At 43.0% G+C, this 22667-nt stretch overlaps 1 protein-coding gene across 1 annotated transcript; it reads left to right on the top strand.

Moving 5' to 3' along the window:
• Positions 1-4305: 4305 nt before the first annotated feature.
• Positions 4306-5701, top strand: LOC142760661 (astacin-like metalloendopeptidase). The gene is made up of 4 exons (XM_075863855.1): positions 4306-4388; positions 4519-4540; positions 5296-5361; positions 5503-5701. Exons 1-4 carry the CDS (start codon positions 4323-4325, stop codon positions 5655-5657), a joined length of 309 nt encoding a protein of 102 aa, XP_075719970.1. The 5' UTR covers positions 4306-4322; the 3' UTR covers positions 5658-5701.
• Positions 5702-22667: the final 16966 nt, after the last annotated feature.

Here is a 22667-nt window from a genome sequence, read left to right as displayed (position 1 = left end):
TTTTTGTGTTCAAGAAGGCAACCATTATACTATCATACATAATTGCTGTTTTATTGTCACTTTGCCTTCCAAAAATTTGAATAAAAAGTGATTAAAAATTTGCATGTATCGAAAAACTATATCAATAAAAACAATAGCTCGTCTCGCAAAAAACAAGCACTCATACAGATCCCTCGACGAAAAAATTAGAAAGTTAGGTTTCTCAAAACATGGTGACAGAAAAAAGGCATAATTTTTAAAAAAAGTAATTTTATTGTGCAAAAAGTTATAAAAAAGCGCTATGAATTTGGTATCGCCGGAATCATACTCACCCGCAGAATAAAGTTAACATGTCATTTATAACGCACGGTGAATGCTGCATAAAAGGAAACCTAGAAAACGATGCCAGAATTGCTGTTTCTTGGTCTCCTTGCCTCCCAAATAATAGGACAAAATGTGATCAAAAAGTCGCATGTACCCCAAAATGGTAATAATAAAAACTACAGCTCATCCTGCAAAAAAAACAGCCCTCCTACCACTACGTCTATATATAAAAAAAAAGTTATGGCTCCAATAAGTCAGGAAAGAAGAAATATGCAGGTGTGCAGGCCCGGGGGGAACATTTCTTCTGTTTCAAGAGGCGATTATTAAGACCCTAATATTATGGAACCAGGAAAGGGAGGGCCCAAACATATCTGCTTGAAGCGAGGGTGCCTGTATTATACCAGGACAACACTTTCCCAGCAAAATTCCCCAAACTGCAAATGTGCGGAGTGTAAACCAGGACATTTATCAGTGCGACACCGGCCTGTGCAGAACGGATTGCTCCACAGCGTAACACACATCTATGGATTATTTTATTGTTTTTTTTACCCCATTATTCTACCACCTGACTATGCCCCTGATGTACTCTGCCCAGCTTACATGTCCCCTCCACATTATAAACTGAAATGTCAGTAAAACTCCAAATAAAACTACTACCAAGCAAAATCCACGCTCCAAAAGCAAAATGGCGCTCCCTCTATTCTGAGCCCTACAGTGTGCCCAAACAGCAGTTTACATCCACATATATGGCATCACCATATCCGGAGAACCGTTTTAACAATTTTTGTATAGTGAGTCTCTCCAGTGGCACAACAAGTTTGCCACTGAAATATCACATCTGGGGAAAAATTGAAATTTTTACTTTGCACCATCCTCAGGGCAATAATTTATGGAAAAGACCTGTGGGGTGAAAATGCTCACTACACCCCTTAATAAATGCTTTTAGGGGTGTAGTTTCCAAAATGGAGTCACTTTTCAGGGGTTTATTTTCTTATTTCACATCAGTCCTGCAGATGTGAACCAATACTTTGTAAATCGCCAAATTAGGCCTCAATTTCGCATGGTACTCTTTCACTCCTGAACCCTGTTGATCGTCCAGGTAAAAGATTAGGGGCACATGTAGGGTGTTTCTAAAACCAGGAAACTCAGCATATTAATTAGAGAGCTGCGTTTTCATGGTGACACATGCTGGACACAACATATTGGACACTGAAATGGCAAATCCATGGTAAAATTGCCATTTTCACTCTGCAACATCGAGTGCACACTAATTTCTGGAAAACACCTGTGGGGTTAACATGCTCAGTCCACTACCAGGTGAATACCTTGAGGGGTGTAGTTTCCAAAATGAGGTAACTATTGGGGGGTTTCCACTGTTTTGGTCCCACAGGGGCTTTGCAAATGCGACACAGCACCCAAAAACGATTCTAGCAAATGGTGCTCCTTCCCTTCTGAGCCCTGCCGTGTGCTGAAACCGCAGTTTATGACCAAATATAGGGTATTTACGAATTCTGGAGAAGTTTCTTTACAAATGTCGGGGTTGTTTTTCTCCTTTATTTGTGGAGAAAATAAAAAATTTTGAGCTAAAGCTACATCTTATTGATAAAAAATTCATTTTTATTTTCACTGCCCAATTCTAATAAAATCTATGAAAACACCTGTGGGGCCAAAATGCTCACACCAAGGGGTGTAGTTTCCCAAGTGGAGTCACTTTTGGGGAGTTTCCACTGTACTGGTATCTTATGGGCTTTGCAAAAGCGACATGGTACCGAGAAACCAATCCTGCACTCCTATCTTTCTGAGCCCTGCGATGTGCCCAAACAGCAATTTATTACCAAATATGGGGTATTTCCGTACTCTGGAGAAGTTGCTTTACAAATGTTGGAGGGCTTTTTCTCCTTTATTCCTTATGGAAATATTTTTTTATAGCTACTGTACAACAACATCTTATTGGAAAAAAATAAAACTTTTCATTTTCACGTCCAAATTCTAATAAAATCTATGAAACACCTGTGTGGTCAAAATGCTCACTACACCCCTAGATGAATTCCTTGTGGCATCTAGTTGCCAAAATAGGGTATTTTTGGGGGTGTTTCCTTTGTTTTGGCTCCACAAGACCCATTCTAACCTGACATAGTGCCTAAAATGTAATCCAAGGCTATATTCACACGCTTACTAAAAAACGTCTCAAAATACAGAGCTGTTTTCAAGGGAAAAAGCAGTATTTTTAGCACCTCGCGTTTTTTGCATCATTTTTTAGGCCGTTTTTAGAGCTGTTTGTCTATAGAGTCAATGACCGTTTTCCCATTGAAATCAATGGGCAGATGTTTGAAGGCATTCTTCTTCCGATTTTCCAGCCGTTTTTCGGGACGTTTACGGCCCAAAAAAATGGTTAAATGGTTAAAATAGCCCGTTTGAACATACCCCAATAAAAAGAATGCCCCAAAATCCACTAGGTACTCCTTTGCTTCTGAGGCCTGTGTTTCGGTCCATTAGGACACTAGGACATGTGAGTTATTTATAAAAACTGCAGAATCTGGGCAATTAATATTAATTTGTGTTTCTCTGATAAAACCTTCTGTGTTACAGAAAAAATTTATTAAAATGGAATTTCTGCAAAATAAATGAAATTTGTAAATTTGACCTCCACTTTGCTTTAATTCGTAAAAAGTCTAAAGGGTTAAGAAACTTTCTAAATGCTGTTTTGAATAATTTGAGGGGAGCAGTTTTAAAATGGGGTGATTTATGGGGGCTTTCTAATATATAGTCCCCTCAAAGCCACTTCAGAACTGAACTAGTCTCTAGAAAAATAGGCTTTTGACATTTTCTAAAAAATGTGGGAAATTTCTGTTAAACTTATAAGCCTTGTAACGTCCTAGGAAAATAAAAGGATGTTAAAAAAACGATGCAAACATAAAGTAGACGTATTAAAAATGTTAAGTAGTAACTATTATGTGTGGTATTACTGCATGTCTTACAAGCAGATACATTGAAATTTCGAAAAGTGCTAATATTTGCAAATTTTCTCTTAGGGTATGTGCACACACACTATTTACGTCCGTAATTGACGGACGTATTTCGGCCGCAAGTCCCGGACCGAACACAGTGCAGGGAGCCGGGTTCCTAGCATCATACTTATGTACGATGCTAGGAGTCTCTGCCTCGCTGCAGGACAACTGTCCCGTACTGTAATCATGTTTTCAGTGGTCCTGCAGCGAGGCAGGGACTCCTAGCATCGTACATAACTATGATGCTAGGAGCCTGGCTCCCTGCACTGAGCTCAGTCCGGGACTTGCGGCCGAAATACGTCCGTCAATTACGGACGTAATTAGTGTGTGTGCACATACCCTTAATATTGGTGTTTTTCCACAAGTTCCAAAGTTATTACCACATAAAGTGAAACATGTCAGATTTGAAAAATGAGGCTCTGTCAGGAAGGTCAAAAGTGGCTGCAGCGGGAAGGGGTTAATAATAAATTTTGTGTTACATCTCACAAAACAGAAAATTTTTCAATTGTAATTTTTTTTTTTAAATGTTCCCATGTGCAGATATTTTTGTTACATACATGGTTTGGTGCCCCCTGGTGTTCTTTTGATTTCTTCTCTCCACCTAATGTGTGGACTCAGTAGCACTGCCTGGATCTTCTTGTACACAGGTCACGGATTAATTCCTGCATTTGTGCAGGCCAGTTCATTAGAATCGGTGTGCTGGATTTATTTTTATGGCAAGATTGGAGCAAAATTTTTTGGTTAAGAATTAATTTAATCCTAACAAGATATCTGTGAATATACGGTACCAATTATCCGGATAATGATATTATTCTTCATTGTGTGTATGTAAATCCAGCCTATATGTGGGTGGACCCTATCACATTACAATCCTTCCTTGGGGGGGGGTCACTCCCTCTTTATGATCACATGCCCGTGTGATGATTGGCTGTTTCATCCCCGATTTTGGGTTTAAATAGAGTCTATGATGCGCATGTACTAGCAGAAGAGAGAAACTTGACACACAAGATAATGGCGCTTAGTATGATGTTGCTGTGGTTAGTTGGCTGTTTACTCATTCAGGCGACACCAATAAATGTAAGTAAGGATGCTTCAGTCTCTGAACTGTAACTGTATCCCATGCTTCTCTTACAAGGAGAGGTAGAAAGACCTGTATTTAGTGCTTTTCTCATTCTCCCAATATAAACATGTCTCTATTTTCTCATAGAAAACAAAAGATGCTGGAAAAAGTAAGTTAAGATTTTTCTATCTATCTATCTAACCTTATATCCATTTTTCTTCTCCCAATTAACTCTGCTAATTTTCCTTCTTTCCCTCATGCTTTTTGTTATGGTTTTCACGGTCAATAAAACAGTTACTAGTAATTCAGTTCACCTATCCAATTGCCACTTTAAAGTTGCTCCATCCTCACTTGTACTAACTCTGCCAATACAAATGTATAAAAATGACAAAAATCTTAAGCTTTCTCTGCTTCTTCCTGACTCTAAAAACACATAGAAGAGTACTCACTGTATTATCAAATGGAAAACATACTTTATTTTGTCAGTATTCAACATGTCCAATAGAGGCTAGTCTGCTTTTGGGACAGATTTTTTTGTTTCTACAGATGGTTATTATGTATCACGAAAATTGTTGCCTATGTGAATTATAATGATCTTGCATGGTAAATGTTATCCGTACAGTGAGAGAACAATTGCATCTTGAGTGTTGTTTTTGCTGAAATTGTGAGGCTAGGATGGGAAATATCATTATTGTGCTGGTGGTTCTTATTTCTAATCCAACATTGATGCCCCTATTTGTATTGTTCAAATTATGTTCTTGCAGAGGCGTTACTTGAATCTCCTGAAATTTAAGTAAACAAAATTCTCCCCAAAAATCATCATAAGTGAACTCTAGTGAACGCAGTGTTTTGCTAAGGGTAAAAATGTTCTAACATTTGTGCTGCTACTTTGGTATTACATTTGAATTTCTTTTTTTTTTTTAGCAATTGCCCCTTATCCTTACGCTGACAGCAGAGCAATGTTTGAAATAATTAAGGAAGCAAACAAAGGTGAGATGTGTGTAATATTTGCTAATGATATTACTGCATTGTATTGATAAACAAAACTTTTTGGGGCAATTTTTGGGTGTATTTTCATTATTGTGAAAATCTGTCAATATAGATCTAACTATTTGTCCTTTCTCATCGCAGACATCGCTGTCTTCCTTGTGGGTGGTGACATTAACATTAAACACTCACGTAGTGCCAAAGTATGTCCTGGGTGCCAATGGAAAAAATCAGCAAATGGAATGGTAATAGCTCCGTTTGTCGTGTCCCCTGATTATTGTAAGTTATCCCTATTATAGATCTGACCTGAGATACTTGTGTCTAGAGATGAAGTTTGTCAATATTTTAAACCTAAAAACATAACTCTGTTCTTCTGTTTCCAGCTAGTTTTGAAATATCAATGTTCGATACGCTCATGAAGGAATTTGAGATTATGACCTGTGTACAGTTTGTCAATAGAAGCAATGAACAAGACTATATCAGTATAGAGACTGGAGGAGGGTATGGAAATCTATCATTTAAGCTTAACTATAACAGTGTCCACAAAAATGAATCCATGAAGAATGAAAATCAGAGGGGTTGTCTCATCACAAACAACCTCTTTAATATTATAGCCATGAGTCCAGCTACCGAGGCACCCAACAGCGCTCTTGGCTTTTTTTGTAACTCCCAGTGTGCAGCCAACTCTCCATTCACTTGTATGGGGAGTGTGGTCGTCCTGAACTGGGGTCATGGATTCACAGATCTCTCGATGGGTGAGGGCCCCAGAGTTGGGACCCTTACCTCTCAAGCATTTATGATGGGAATACCCCTTAAATTATAGTATAAGTACTCTATTAGTTTTGCAAATGTCAAAAAAATTTAGATTTTCCATTCTTCACTATTTTCAAGCTTTTTGCAGTCAGTAAATAGCAAAATTCTTCTTTCTCGCAGCTGGGAATTTGCTACAGTGGTATGTAATCTAAGCTATCCTCTGTAAGCCTAACAGTCAAGGCTACCTACACTGATACATTGGAGCAAGGTAGATCAGAGAGTATTGTCTACACTGGATATAAGTGTAGTAAACTCCCAGTGTGAGAAGGTTCTGGTCTTTACAGGTTTTTAATCTCTAAATGTATGTTTTCATTCACTGACAGCAAAATAAGAGCTTGGAAATGGTGAGGAAATAAAATGCCATGTATGTTCAAAAAGTTGTAGAACTTTTTATTATAAATGGATTTTATGGGAATATACATTGATAGCCTATCCTTAATATAGGCAACCATTGAGTGATCAGTGGGGATTTGACCCAGGGACCCCCCCCCCCCCACTGATCATGTGAATGGATGTGCTGCTGTGCCTGTAGAGATGCAGCATCTTCTTCTGCTGATTATTGGGGTTTCCGGGGTATGGACCTCCACTCATCACACATTGATATCCTGACCTAAGGATAGGCTATCAATGTAAATTTCCAGAAATCTCTTTAAGCTTTATGTACAAAAAAAACAGAAACCCCCTTTAATGTGGACTGTTCATGTACTAATATGGTACTTGATGCTGTTATGTTTTTCAGGTGTTGGTCGTATGTTGGGAAGGTTGGAGGTAGACAGATATTGAGCCTTGATATGCCTTCCTGTATAAAATACACTCTGGTACCACATGAATTCATGCACGCGCTGGGCTTCTTCCATGAGCATACCAGGCCTGACCGGGACCAGTATATCGATGTCTTATTGCAAAATATTTCCCCAAGTGAGCACCTATATTTACATAGCCTAGACATTAGCCCCCTCAATAAAACATAAAACAATGTTGACTTGAAGGATCACGAGACTGATATCTCATTATTTTTTTCTTAAATAGGGGATTACAGCAATTTTATCTTGGATGGAGGAGATACTTTTCCGCTACCATATGGCTACAACTCAATCTTGCAATTTAACTCGTAAGTATATGACAAAGTTGAAAGTACACGTACATTACTGTAGAGTACCCCATTCTGGATGTATCATGTAAGCCAGGGGTCGGGAACCTATGGCTCGCGAGCCAGATATGGCTCTTTTGATGGCCGTATCTGGCTCGCAGACAGGGCTCCTACCTGTCTATGGGAGGGATGCACGTTGCAGCCGCACAGCTCAGTATAGTACACATGACTATGAGAGCGGGGCTGCGGCTGTGTAATTCAGCCACAGCCCCGCTCCTGAGTCCTGACATATGCGCGCGGGGTCAGCATCATGTGATGCGGCCGGCGCTGCACTAATGATCTGCGGCATTGAAGACAGAACATGGCGGGCGCGCTACAAAGCACCCCCATGTTGTCTTCAGTGCCTGAACTGCCGCTCATTAGTGCAGCGCCGGCCGCATCTCCTCATGCTGACCGCGCGCGCACTTCCTGTCAGGAGCGGGGCAATGGCTGTATTACACAGCCGCAGCCCCGCTCTATAACGCCGGAGATCAGAGAACCTCTCATCTCCGCCGTTATTCCCGTGAATGCTGCGATCACAGCTGACTGCAGCATTCAGGGGAAAGTGAGAAGGGGGGATGCCCCTGGATCGCATCACAGGGAATTCCTGTGACGCGATCGAGGGCCATACCATATATGGGCAGACAGCCCAGGGTCTATTGACGGACCCCAGGGCTGTCTGACCATATCTCTTGTTGTTAGGACATACCCAAGTATGTCCTAACAACAGCCTGTGTGCTATCTGTCCACAGGCGAATGTACTGGCACATATCTGATATATGTCAGTACATTAAAGTTTAAAAATAAAGTAAAAACAAAGTATGGTTACATTTTTAAAAAAATATACACCTTCACCTTTTTTACAATAAACATTAAAATAAGTCTCAATACATAAAATACACACATTCAGTAATGGCGCGGACAACAATGTTTTTGCATCATTTATGATGTGTACGCTGTAAAAAAATGAAATAAACACGGCTTTCATTCACTTATTAATGTGAGGCGCGAGGTGCGATGAATTTACCCTCCATGTTCCTCACATTAATAGCAATTAACCCCATCATGTACCTCGCCTATCTGCGCATGCGCGAGTTCAAAGAGACAGAGAGTCCTGGGTCCTGCCGCCGATGGCCATAGTGAAGCGCTCCTGCACGAAATGGTGAGTATATCTTAAATTCTATATTTTAAGGGTAAAAGTTGGGGGTCGTCTTATACGCCCAGTCGTCTTATACGCCGACATATACGGTAGTTCTTTGATGGCCTGATAAGCATTGGCGGCAGTGGTGAGCGGCAGGGAGCATGGACTACATTTCCCATAACTCCCTGCATAGCCGCGCCGTCTGCAAGCACGCACCTGCGTCCCCTAGTGAAGCGGCATCTGCCTCCTCCCTTGTGTCTCCCTTGGACGTTCCAGAAACCCCTGGCTGTGCTGCTGCTTTGAAGGTGAACATTATAACATGGAAATTGTTACACAGCCTCATGGTCAGCAGCAGTGAGCTGCATCAATAAAGGGGCTGTGTAATACAGTGTGTCCCACCAACCCCCCCTTCCCACTTCACCCCTGAAAATAATCCCACATAATCCATAATATAGCCCCCCCCCCAAAAAAAATAAAAATATGGCCTTAAAAAACATCTGCCACCCATATTACACTCTTGGGGGCTTTAAATTAATCTCTTGTGGGCATAAGAAACTGATTTAAAGGACCACTATCAGGGCAAAAATCTGTTCTGAGCGCTTTATTACAGCTCTGGAGGTCTCCCAGATGGGTCTGAGCCTCTCTTTTTTGTTCATTTTCTGTAAGACCAACACTTTTAAAAGGGCCACTGACAGATACAATTGCTCCAGCGGTCACTTAGTACACAAAGGAGTGTTCCTCTCTGCTGCACTAAGCCACCGCTGGACCTAAACAATAATTCGCTGTAAAATAATAAAATAGATAATTGACATAACTGACAATGCGTTGTGTGACATGTCCAACATTCCAGCTTCTTTCTTCTGCGAATGCCTCAAAGCTGGCATTCTCTCAACATCAGGTGGGAAGAATGCCAGCTTCCAGTCATGCGCAGGAAAAAGAAGAAGCCAGACTGCTGGACTGATGTCATGCATCGCAAGCTCACAATGTAAGTTATTTATTTAATTTTTTTACTGCTAATTACCATTGTTTCAGTCCAGTTGTGGCTTTATACAGCAGGGAGGAGCATTCCTTGCTGTACTAAGTGAACATTGGAGCGATTGATCTGTCAATGGCCCTTTAAACATATTGTACGGCTCTCGCGGAATTATATTTCAAAATATGTGGCGTTTACGGCTCTCTTAGCCAAAAAGGTTCCTGACCCCTGATGTAAGCTATAGTCACACCAAATAACAAGATTATCATGATCGGTTAACCCCTTCGCACTTTGCCACTTTTGACCTTCCTGACAGAGCCTCATTTTTCAAATCTGACATGTTTCACTTTATGTGGTAATAACGTCGGAATGCTTTTACCTATCCAAGTAATTCTGAGATTGTTTTCTTGTGACACATTGGACTTTACATTAATGGAAAAATTTGCTCTTGAAGTAGGCCGTGAAAATTAAAATCTAAATTTTTTCACAGAAAATATAGGTTTAGCTAATTTTTTATCATTTCCACAAGGACTAAATGAGAAAAAGCACTGCAACATTTGTAAAGCAATTTGTCCTGAGTAAAACAATACCCCACATGTGGTCATAAATGGCTGTTTGGACACACGGCAGGACTTAGAAGGGAAAGAGCGCCATTTGGCTCTTGGAGCTCAAATTTAGCAGGAATTTTTTGGGGAGGCCAAGTCGCATTTGCACTGCTACTGAGGGGACAAAACAGTGAAAACCCCCCACAAGTGACCCCATTTTGGAAACTACGCCCCTTAAGGAAATTATCTAGGGGTAGAGTGAGCATTTTTAGAAATTTTTCAGAAATTATTGGAAGTAGGCCATGAAAATCTAAATTTTTTCAAAGAAAATGTAGGTTTAGCTATTTTTTTTCTCAAGGATTAAAGGAGAAAAAGCACCACAACATATGTAAAGCAATTTCTCCTGAGTAAAACAGTACCCCACATGTGGTCATAAACCACACAGCACGGCTTAGAACGGAAGGAGCGCCATTTGACTTTTGGAGCTCAAATTTAGCAGGAATGGTTTGCGGAGGCCATGTTGTATTTGCAAAGCCCCAGAGGGACCAAAACCATGTTGCAAAGCCCCTGAGGGACCAAAATCATGAAAATGCCCAAAAAGTGACTCCATTTAGGAAACTACACCCCTTGAGGAATTCATCTAGGGGTGTAGTGAGCATTTGACCCCATAGTTGTTTCATAAGTTTTATTAGAATTTGGACGTGAAAATGAAAAGTTTTATTTTTTCCAATAAGATGTTGTCGTACTGCAGCTATAAAAAAAATTATTTCCATAAGGATTAAAGGAGAAAAAGCCCTCCAACATTTGTAAAGCAACTTCTCCAGAGTACGGGCAGTGAAAATAAAAAAAAAATCCTTTTTCTTCAATAAGACGTAGCTTTAGCTCAAAATTTTTCATTTTCTCCACAAATAAAGGAACAAAAGAACCCCAACATTTGTAAATCAACGTCTCCCTCATACGGCAATACCCCATTTGTGGTCATAAACTGCTGTTTGGACACACGACAGGGATCAGAAGGGAAGGAGCGCCATTTGGCTTTTGGAGAGCAGATTTTGCTGGATCGGTTTATGGTCGCTATGTCGCATTTACAAAGCCCCTGTGGGAACAAAGCAGTGGAAACACCCCAGAATTGATCCCATTTTGGAAACTACACCCTCAAGGTATTCATCTAGGGGTGTACTGAGCATGTTAACCAGGCAGGTGTTTTGCAGATATTAGTGTGCACTCGATGTTGCAGAGTGAAAATGGGATTTTTTTGCATAGATGTACCAATATGTGGTGCCCAGTTTGTGCCACCATAACAAGACAGCTCTCTAATTATTATGCTGTGTTTCCCGGTTTTAGAACCACCCTACATGGGGCAATAATCTTTTGCATGGATATTCGACCAGGCTCAGGAGTGAAAGAGTACCATGCGATGTTGAGGCCTCGTTTGGCGACATACACAGTATTGGTTCACAATTGCAGAGGCTCTTATGTGAAATAATAAAAGAAACCCCTGAGAAGTGACCCCATTTTGGAAACTAAACCCTTCAAGGCATTTATTAAGGGGTGCAGTGAGCATTTTCACCCTAGAGGTCTTTTCCATAAATGATTGTGATGTGGATGGTGCAAAGTAAAAATGTTAATTTTTCCCTAGATATGCCATTTCAGTGGCAAATATGCCATGCATAACTTGTGCCACTGGAGACATACACCACAAAAATTGTTAAAAGTCTGCTCCCGGGTATGGCGATGCCATATATGTGGAAGTAAACAGGTGTTTGGGCACACTGTAGGGTTCAGAAGAGAGGGAGCGCCTTTTGGCTTTTGGAGCATTGATTTTGCTTTGTAGTAGTTTTGTTTGGAGTTTTACTGGTATTTTAGTTTATAATGTGGGGGCATATGTAAGCTGGGCAGAGTACATCAGGGGCATAGTCAGGTGGTATAATAATGTTTTAAAAAACAAAATAATCCATAAATATTTGTTACGCTGTGAAGCAATCCTCTCTGCACAGGCCTGTGTCGCGCTGAAAAATGTCCTTTCTTATCCTCTTTTGGTCCACACTCCGCACCTTTACAGTTTGGGGAATTTTGGTGGGAACTGTCGTCCTGCTATAATACGGGCACCCTCGCTTCCAGCAGATATGTTTGGGCCCTCCCCTTCCTGGTTCCCTAATTTTGGGGCCTTGATAAATTGCCTTTTGAAAGAGAAGAAACGTTCCCCTCGGGCCGGAACAACTGCATATTTTGCTTTCCTAACATATTAGAGCCTTAACAAATTATTTTTTCATAGACGTAGTGGTATGGGGGCTGTTTTTTTGCAGGACGAGCTGTAATTATTATTGGTACCATTTTGGGGTACATGCAACTTTTTATCCTATTTTTTGGGAGGCAAGGTGACCAAAAAACAGCAATTCTGGCATTTTTCTTTTTTTTATACAACGTTCACCACGTGTCATAAATTACATGTTAACTTAATCTGCGGGTCAGTACGATTACGGCGATACCAAATTTATAGCACTTTTTTAAGTTTTATAACTTTTTGCACAATAAGATTACTTTTGTAAAAATAAGGTATTTTTTCTGTCGCCATGTTCTGAGAACAATAACTTTTACATTTTTTAGTCGACGGAGCTGTATGAGGGCTTGTTTTTTTTGCAGGACAAGCTGTAGCTAGTATTCGTACTATTTTTGGATACATGCGACTTTTTGATCCCTTTTTATTCCAATTTTTGTAAGGCAAAGTGACCAAAAAACCGAAATTCTGTTATTAAGGTTTTTTAAGTTTTTTTTTACGCCATTCACCGCGTGGAATGAATAACATAATATTTTTAGGGTATGTTCACACGAGGGCGTCCGTAACGGCTGAAATTACGGGGATGTTTCAGCCTGAAAACATCCCCGTAATTTCAGCCGTACCGGCATGTGCAGGCGCTTGAACGCCGCGTCCATTACGGCCGTAATTAGCGCTGCTATTCATTGGAGTCAATGAATAACGGCTCCAATTACGGCCCAAGAAGTGACAGGTCACTTCTTTGACGCGGGCGTCTATTTACGCGCCGTCATTTGACAGCGGCGCGTAAATATACGCCTCGTGTGAACAGACAAACGTCTGCCCATTGCTTTCAATGGGCAGATGTTTGTCAGCGCTATTGAGGCGCTATTTTCGGACGTAATTCGGGGCAAAAACGCCCGAATTACGTCCGTAAATAGGCCGTGTGAACATACCCTTATAGTTCAGGACATTACGGACGCGGCGATACCAAATATGTATGGTTTGTTTATTTTTTACAGTAATAAAGGACTTGATAAGAGAAAAAGGGCGATAGTGTTTTATTTTATTACTTGAAACTTTTATTTTACTTTTAACAACTTTTATTTTTACACTTTTTTAAACTTTTCTTTAGTCCAACTATGGGACTTGAAGGTCAAACTGTCAGATTATTTTTCTAATACATTGCACAATCTACGTAGTGCAATGTATTAGATCTGTCAGTCATTCACTGACAGCAAGCCGATTAGGCTTCGCCCCCGGGCAGGGCCTAATTGGCTTCCATAATGGCAAAGCAGGATGCCATTGTTAGGCCTCCTGTTGCCATAGTTGCAGTCGGCAGTCCTGCGATTGCAGTGCAGAGCTGCCGATCTGCTGCCAACCACTAAGATGCAGCGATTGCTTTCGATACTGGGAGGCCAGTGTTAGGCCTCCGGTTGCCTTTGCAGGCACCGGCATCCCGGCAATTTCATTGCTGGGGTGCAGATGAGCTGCAAACACCTTGAATGCAGCGATCGCATTTGACTGCTGCATTTAAGGGGTTAATAGCGGGGATCGGAGCAAACTTCGGACCTCACCATTTCCCCAGGGTGTCAGCTATAACATGCAGCCGACACCCAGGTATGGGGGCACCAACTCAGCTTCTGGGCCGGTGTTCACCATTTGTCGTATGGATACGGCAAAATGCGGGAAGCAGTAGCTTTCCATGAAGTATCCATACAACAAATGTCGAGAAGGGATTAAGGTAACTAACCAGGAACATAAGAATCCGATCCATTTTTAAAAATATTTTTTTTTACAAAATGATCAGTTGTGATCAGCGAGAGAACCCAGAAGCAAGTGTTCAGTTCCCCTGCAGCGCCACCACAGAGGAAATTAAGCATTACGCAGTGTCCCTTTAAATCGATAGGCTATCTGTGTAATGCATGATCATGCTGGGTGCTCCAGAGCAAGAGATGCTTTTTGTAACCACGTTTTGTAAGGCACTAGAAGGGGAACTCCCCCCACTCCATCATTGTACATGAAAAAATGAAAACCCATGAAGTCTAATCTAATTTTAAATATAACCTACATGCGCTTCTTTAGGCATATGATTAACAATACCCACCTCTCATAGGAATTACTACAGCACAGGAAAGCCATCAATGGTCGTTAAATCTGACCCTACCATAACTCTTGGACAGAATGTAGGACTGGATGATTCGGATGTGAAGAAGGTCAACGCGCTCTATAATTGCAGTAAGTACTTATATTTCACCCTGATGTTATAATAGTGATGACGATACGACTCTGCATCATGTGACCGGCCCTGCTGTACTCTACGTACTCACTTGAAATCAATGGGAGGCGTTTTCGGGCCGTTTTTGCCGAGTCTTGCGACGCGGTTTCCACGTCAAAAAAACTCGCCAAAATACTCCGTGCGAATACAGCCTCAATGTGCACGGACGACGGAAGCCACATTCGTCTCTGCGGACGCCATCATACCTGCTAGGCGCATGCGCACCGGCACTGATCCGGATGTCGGAAACTGTGCCATGGACTTAAACTACAAACTGCGCATGCACGCTGCAAAAAGACTAAAGGGAGGGGCTGGCATTATACAGGGAAGGGTTAGTGGCCATTTTAGAGCCTGGCAAGACTCGGTAAAAACGGCCCGAAAATGCCTCCCATTGATTTCAATGGGAGGCGTCGGCGTCTTTTTCCCGCGAGCAGTAAAACTGCCTCGCGGGAAGTGGAAGCGACATGCCCTATCCTCGGGCGCTTCCGCCTCTGACCTCCCATTGACTTCAATGGGAGGCAGAGAAAGCGTGTCTCGCGCTGTTTTTTGGCCGCGGGCGAAGAGCGGCGCGAGAATTGCAGCGTAAATCGGCGTGCAGGGAGAGGAATATCTGCCTCGGACTTCCAAACAGAATTTTGAGGCGGATGTTCCTCCTGCAAAGTGCCCTGTGTGAACATAGCCTAATAGTGCCTGCAGCATGGTAGGTGTAATTTGATCTGTGATTGCAGATCTCCATATGCTGTGAACACTGCTTAGTGTTTGGCTATTCGTGTAGTCCCCTCCCTCTGCATTTTATATTTAAAACAACCACTATCCCATCAGTCAGTACCCCTTGAGAAAGCTGACGGCGAAACGTGCGTCGGGGGCGGTCAGTGTGGAGTGATCCTGCGTGCTTCCTATCATGCAGTCCATGGGTTTGTGCAATATCCTTTATTTATAAAGCATGGTCTTTGTTTTGGGTGCAACTTGGAGCTCTAGCTGTATACTTTTATATGCATGCACAATTGTGTGCTCTTCTGTCAGGTGCTAAATATATTTATGTGCTTCTGTTGTCCAAATACTTGATCTATATGATTATCTTTTCTATAGATATCTGCATTTGTTACCACATCGCAGGATGTTTTTAGTATGGTAGCATATATATTGGATTATTCACGCAGCTCCTCCATACTCTCCTTTTTAACTGTGTGCTATATTGTTTTTATATTTTGATGGCCAATGTGTTATGTATATTTCAATAAAGTTTATTTTATATTGTCATGGTACTTGTGCTATGTGTGTTTCATTTTCTGGATATACTAGTAGTCTTCACAGTCTGGTATCGGTATTGATATTTGCTTTATGATTTGTGTGGACGCATTATTGTTTGGCGCATGCCAATGGTCTATACTCGTATAGGTATTCATCAATTCCTTAGGATGTTCATTCCGAGCACCACTGGAGGCATGTCTTCATCATCGACCTTTACTACGATCACACCTTGCTGTGTTAGGTTAGTCTCTCCCACTTGAACGGTGGGTTCCCAGTAACCTTGCAGGGGTACAGTCTGACCATTGCTTGCAATAACATTCAGACAAACTTCTGGTGGCTGCATCAATAGGTCGCTGCTCCAGTATTTCTCAAACATGGCTTTCTGTATAGTGGTGACTTGCGAACCAGTGTCCAGCAGAGCTGTAAGGGGTACCCCATTAATGTGGATGGTGACTAATGGATGGGGCCCGACATACCTGGTCAGCCAATTTGGATCTTCTGGACCTAGTGTTCTTCCACCCGAGGGATGTTCTTTTGACCGCCAGCACTCTCTCTCCACATGACCACTTTTGTGGCAGTGTCTGCAGATGGGCCTTCCATGAGTATCAAACCTGTCTGTAGGCAATCTTCCAGATCTCCTGTAGTATCCCTTGCTCGCACTGTCAGTAGGACGACTCCTATGCTGTGGGGACTCACACTCTGGCTGAGGACGCATCTCTAACTGTTCAAGCTTATGACACACCTTCTCCAAGCTCTTAGTCAGGATTGCGACTTGGTCCTTTAAATCAGCCACTGCATCTGGAATCTGTACTTGTGCACCCTGGGCAGCAAGGAGAGTATTTCCTGGAGACACAGGACACATGAGCTTAGCATCTCCATAACTGTCAGCAGGACATGCGGCAAATGTGGTTGATTCTTGGTTGGGTTCTACCCCCAGGATTCTGATGGACAATTCTTTGAAATCCAGGAATGTACTTTCAGGATGTTGAGCAGACAGCATCTTTAGTTGACTTTTCAGAGACTTTGTTTCAGCTCCTTCAATAAACTGCTCCCGCAGTGTGTTATCTGCATTCTGTGCTTCACGTGGGTCCACTTCTATAATGGCCCTCAGTGCCTCCTGTAGGGATAAAGCATAGTCTCTAAGGGACTCACCGGGCTGTTGTTTCTTGCTAAAGAAGCGCATTTTCAATTCTGATACCGTCCTGGTTTCAAAGGTGACCAGTAGTCTTTCAAGAATCTGTTCTACTGTCTTTCTTTCTGCATGAGGCCATGACTTTACCTCTCTCAATGCAGCGCCCCCTAGCTGGCCAATGAGAATTTCCACCTTCTGTTCTGTTGACACTGGATATAACCGGAACATAGCAAGCATTTTCCCTTTAAATTCTCTCAGGGTATGTGATTCACCTTTTGTAGCGGGGGAGCCAGGGTGCTCCAAAATAATACGGCATGGTTAGTGGCATTATATGCCTGGTTGTGGGTGATCCACCTCGGCTGGGGGAGCCGTTATCGCTGTCGTCAGACATTTCTAATATAAATTCCTATCGTTGCCCCTAGCAACGAGATGCTCAGTAGCAGAATGTGTAGTAAGTCTCTTATTTGTGCTCACTGATGTGACAAGTTCATCTTTACTTGGGCTGAATTGTAAAAACTTTCAGCGGTACTCACTGTTTTGGAGCTGGAACCTCTTTCTCTGTCTTTTTGGAATATAAGCGGCCGCTGTGACTCAGATTCTGTACTTTTCATCTACTTCCGGTGGTTCCGGCTGGTTTCTCCTTCCCCACTGCAACAGTAGGTAGGAACTTTGGTTCCACTGTAGTCGTCTGTAACATGAGGTTCCTTGCTGTTGCTGGGCAGATTCTCTGCTTTCCTGCCTTCAAGTGAGCGGGGGTGGAACTAAGAGCAGTTGTGATGCAGCAAACAATTCAATGCAAACAGTCTCTAATGTCACTTTTGTTCTGCTAAAACAATGATCAATTCAATGTAAAAGTCTCTAATCACATTCACTGTCAGTACAGCAATTTCCATCACAAGTTCCATAAGTAACACACAGTCTTTCCAAGATGGCTGCTTAACCCCACATGTGCTGGTGATAATTTCTTGCAACAATAAAGTCTCTTTAGCAGGCACAGAGGTGTGTTAATCCTGTTCGTGACGCCAATTTATGTGCAACAGCCCGATGGGGATGAGGGAAAGTGCGGAGACCAATGTTGGGAGTTGTAGTACTCACGGTGGCTGTAGTCCTCTCACACTCCTGCGGAGCTGGCACAGTGAAGGAGGGGGATCTGCATATGTATGGGTGGTAGTTGTTGATTCCCCCTGGGGCACACCCTGTGGTGCTGTCTCCTGGTGGATGGGATATGGGGTGCCCTTGTTGTTAGTGGGTGCAGTGCAGAGTAACACGCAGGAGACGGTGATGTAACTTGGTATAATAATAACTCACAGATTCTTTACTGGAAGATTGCAGGCTGCAGCTCGGCTCCACATAGAAGTTATTATCCAGCTAGGGCAGGCGGGATGAGGCAGGCTGAGACAGTTTCCTATCTGCAAGCAGCAAAATGAACTTTCTTCTCTCTTGCTTTCCTTCCCTTTAAGCAGGTTTGTTTCCCTGTATTAATTTCTAGTTCAGGCCAGAAGCTTTCTGAACTAAATATGCTGTGAGGCCCAGTATTATCTCAGCTCTCCTCACAGGCTGTCTACCCTCGTTCCTCTCCTGGAACCGACTCCTCTACAACTTTCTGCTGCAAAGCCTCATGGGAACTGCCTCAGACGCTCCTCTCGAGTCAAACCCTTTACAGGCTGGAAAAATAGATTGTAATGACAATTCTGCATCACTAGGTGGCAGCATAACACAACATATAACATTATGTTCAATGCATTACAATGTAAACAATACTCCTCTATGGTATTGTCAGGACACTACATATGGACACGCTGGAACATATATACTGTACACACATAAAGACAGATATTTAGACATACAGGCAAATATACATACACACATCTGGAACATACACATACAGGTAAATATATAGACGTACAGACACATATACGCACACACACCGGCAGATAAATACACAGACCGGAACATATACAAATACATAAAAGGCACAAATATACAAGCACAAAGACACATTCACAAACAGACCCATATATACCCACACAGGCACACATGTACACAACACAGATAATGTAGTAGATGTTACCTGCTGTCCTATGTAACAACACAGATAACACACAGTGATAACTCTCTGAGTACAGATAATGTAGCAGATGTTACCTGCAGTCCTATGTAACTTCACAGATAACACACTGTGATAACTCTTAGTACAGATAATGTAGCAGATGTTACCTGCAGTCCTATGTAACACCACAGATAACACAGTGATAACTCTGAGTACAGATAATGTAGTAGATGTAAGAGACAAACACATGCAGAGACACAGACAGACAGAGACACACACACACACACACACTAACATATACACATACAAACACAGAGACACACACACTGTATTCACACTACACAGACATATACACACAGACACTCACCATGTCTCCTTGCTGACAGGTCAGGACGGGCTGTGGGCGGAGCTTCCTCTCTGCTTCTCGGCGTGCGTGTAGAGCACAGAGGCAGATGCTGGAAGGCTGCAGCACGGAAGTGGACCTGTCCCCTGACCTGAGTCTCATCTGACCTCATGTCACTGATGTGAGGTCAGGTGACAAGTCAGGTGACTGGACTGGTCCACTCCCTGGCCGTCACAGACCCCAGTCAGAACGCCGTAATTTCCTGGCTCTTCCTAAAGCGGCTGCAGGTGTCCGACATACGGGGCGCCTGTCAGCAGCGATCAGCTGCTCTTCGGTGCACCCCCTTTCCCTACCACCGGGTTGCGCCCGGGGCACATGACCCGCCTGGCCCCCCCTAGCTACGCCCCTGATCTCAGTATGCCCCAACAACAGACAATATGGTCAGACAGCCCTGGGGTCCCTCAATGGATCCTAGGCTGTCTGGCCATACAAGTTTTGGGCTTAGATCGAGTCACAGGGATTTTCTGTGATGCGATCAAAGGGCAGTCCCCCCTCCTCTTATTTACTTTGAATGCCGCAATCAGCTTTGATTGTGCAAGGAGTTAACCTCTTCTCTCCGCCATTGGAGTGGGTCTGCGGCTGTCTATTATAGCCGTTGCCCCGCTCTTGATCGCTCACGGACATGACTGTAACACAGGACGAGAATGCTCGTCCTACTGCGCAAAGTACCCGCCGCTCAGGACGAGTATTCTCATCCTGAGTCGGCATGTAGTTAATCTCTATATGTTATGTCTATGGCTGGGCTAGATCAAGGTGTGTGGAGGTCCCTGAGTAATATGGGTCCCTAGCAGGGACGGAACTAGGAAACACTGGGCCCTATAGCAAACTCTTAAATGGGGCCCCCTCAGGTGCCACACGCAGCCCCCCTTATAGATAGTGCCACCCATAGATTGGGCCATACAGTCCCGCCTGTAAACAGTCACATCCCACTTGTAGATAGCGCCCCCTACCACCTCCCCCTTGTAGATAGTGCCATACAACCCCTTGTGGATATCGGCATGAAACCCCCCTGTATATAACGCCATACAGTTCCCCCTGTATATAGTGCCACACAGCTCCCCTCCCATGTATGTAGTGCCACACAGCCCCCCTTAGTAGATAGCGCCACACAGTTACCCCTTAGTAGATAGTGCCACACACAGAACCCTGTAGATTGCGCCACACACAGCCCCCTGTAGATAGAGCCACAGCCCTCTTTCTTGTAAATAGTGCCATACAGCCCCCCTAGTAGATAGTTCCACAAAGCCCCCCTTAGTAGTGCCACACAGTCCCTTGTATATAGCACCACACAGCTCCCCCATGTGTATAGTGCCACAAAGCTCCCCCTTGTGTATAGTGCCACACAGCCCCCCTTGTATATAGTGCCACACAGCCCCCGAAGTAGTACAAGGCAAGGTCACATCCGAGAAAGTTGTATCAGCCAGGGGGAATGTCAATCAAACATGGAAAGGTGAGTTTGGAGGCAGGACTATGTGACTCCAGGATAGCGGCACCACCCCATGACCCTTTAATGAGTAATTAGCATATTGTGTGCGCTGTCTAAAAGTGGATTTTATAGATTTTTGCTGCGTCTGAAAAAACAACATACATTCGGAAATATTGTCAGGTCATGTATTACCGCATGGTGGCGGTTCAAGGGGTTAAAACTACCAGCCAGGTTTCCATTAAATATACAATGAATAAAAAACAATTATGTGCCCTGCAATTTTGTTATTATAAATATATCCTATATAATTACAGCACCAGAACAAAGCTCAGTACATAAATACAGCACTAGAACCAAGCTCATACATATATACGGCACGAGAACCAAGCTCATACCTATATACGGCACAAGAGCCAAGCTCATACCTATATACGGCACAAGAGCCAAGCTCAGAACCAAGGTCAGTACATATATACAATACCAGAACTAAGATCAGTACATAAATGCAGCCCCAGAACCAAGCTCAGTACATAAATACAGCACCAGAACAAAGCTCAGTACATAAATACAGCACCAGAACAAAGCTCAGTACATAAATACAGCACCAGAACAAAGCTCAGTACATATATACATCCCCAGAACAAAGCTCAGTACATATATACAGCACCAGAACAAAGCTCAGTACATAAATACAGCACCAGAATCAAGCTCAATACATAAATACAGCACAAGAACAAAGCTCATACATATATACAGCCGAGCGAGGACGCATCGGCACCAGAGGCTTCAGTTGATTCTGCAGCAGCATCGGCGTTAGCAGGTAAGTCGATGTAGCTATTTACCTGCAAACGCTGATGCTGCTGCAGAATCAACTGTAGACTCTGGTGCCGATGTGTCCTCGCTCGTCTGACACGATGCAGGACCTGTGAGTGACGTCACAGCGTGATTTGGCAGAAGCTGGGCGTTCTGAAGAGAAGTGGATGATACTTCTCATCAGAACGCCCAGCTAGTAAAAGTATTAAAAACGCCCCGATGTACGCACATAAAACACACCCACTTGGACTTTTGCAAGCCTCATTTGCATAACTACAAAAATGGTCATAACTTGGCCAAAAATGCTCGTTTTTTTTAAAATAAAAACGTTACTGTAATCTACATTGCAGCGCCTATCTGCTGCAATAGCAGATAGGGGTTGCAAAATCTGGTGACAGAGCCTCTTTAAGTCCTGGGCAGAGCGCTAATAAAGGCTCTGCTCCGGTACTCCAGCTCTGAGGAAGCCCCTGATATCACTGTCCATATATGGATACTGATGTCAGGGGCAACCCCAGAGCCAAAGATCCCGGGAAAAGCGATACTAGCACTCTGCCTGGGACACTGCTCTGCTCCTGACAACACTGTCCATACATGGACAGTGATGTCAGGAGCTTTCCCAGAGACAGAGTCCCGCAGCAGAGCTGCTAGCACTCTGCCTGGGACTCCTTCTCTCCTCCTGAGATCACTGTCCATATATGTACAGTGATGCCGTGACGACGGGGCCCCACAAGGGTAGTGGGCCCTGCAACTTGCCCGGGTTTGTCAGGTGCTGACGCCGGCCATGAGTAGAGGGAACGGCAGTGGAAAATTAAATGCAGAACATTCATCCACCAAAGAAAGGACGAGAAACACCGGAGACCACTGAGGACTTCATGTCGTGAACTGACTTCCTGCTGAAAGTAGTCATGGTAAAGTGGGAACCCATTTAAAGTTTTGATATGAGACCCCATAACTCTGTTTTACACTCCTACTTGTTCTTCTGGATTATTATAGACAAGAAAAAGGTGACTACTATGACTTTTTTTAAACTTACACACTAAAAAGTTATGATTTAAACAAACCGAGAATGAACACTAAGTCAAATTCTTTTCACATAGTGAA

This window comes from Rhinoderma darwinii, chromosome 4 (genome assembly GCF_050947455.1).
Source record: "Rhinoderma darwinii isolate aRhiDar2 chromosome 4, aRhiDar2.hap1, whole genome shotgun sequence".
In the NCBI taxonomy this organism is placed as follows: Eukaryota; Metazoa; Chordata; class Amphibia; order Anura; family Rhinodermatidae; genus Rhinoderma; species Rhinoderma darwinii.
The sequence above is the reverse complement of the archived record's forward strand: the minus strand, read 5'-3'. Positions and strand labels throughout refer to the sequence as shown.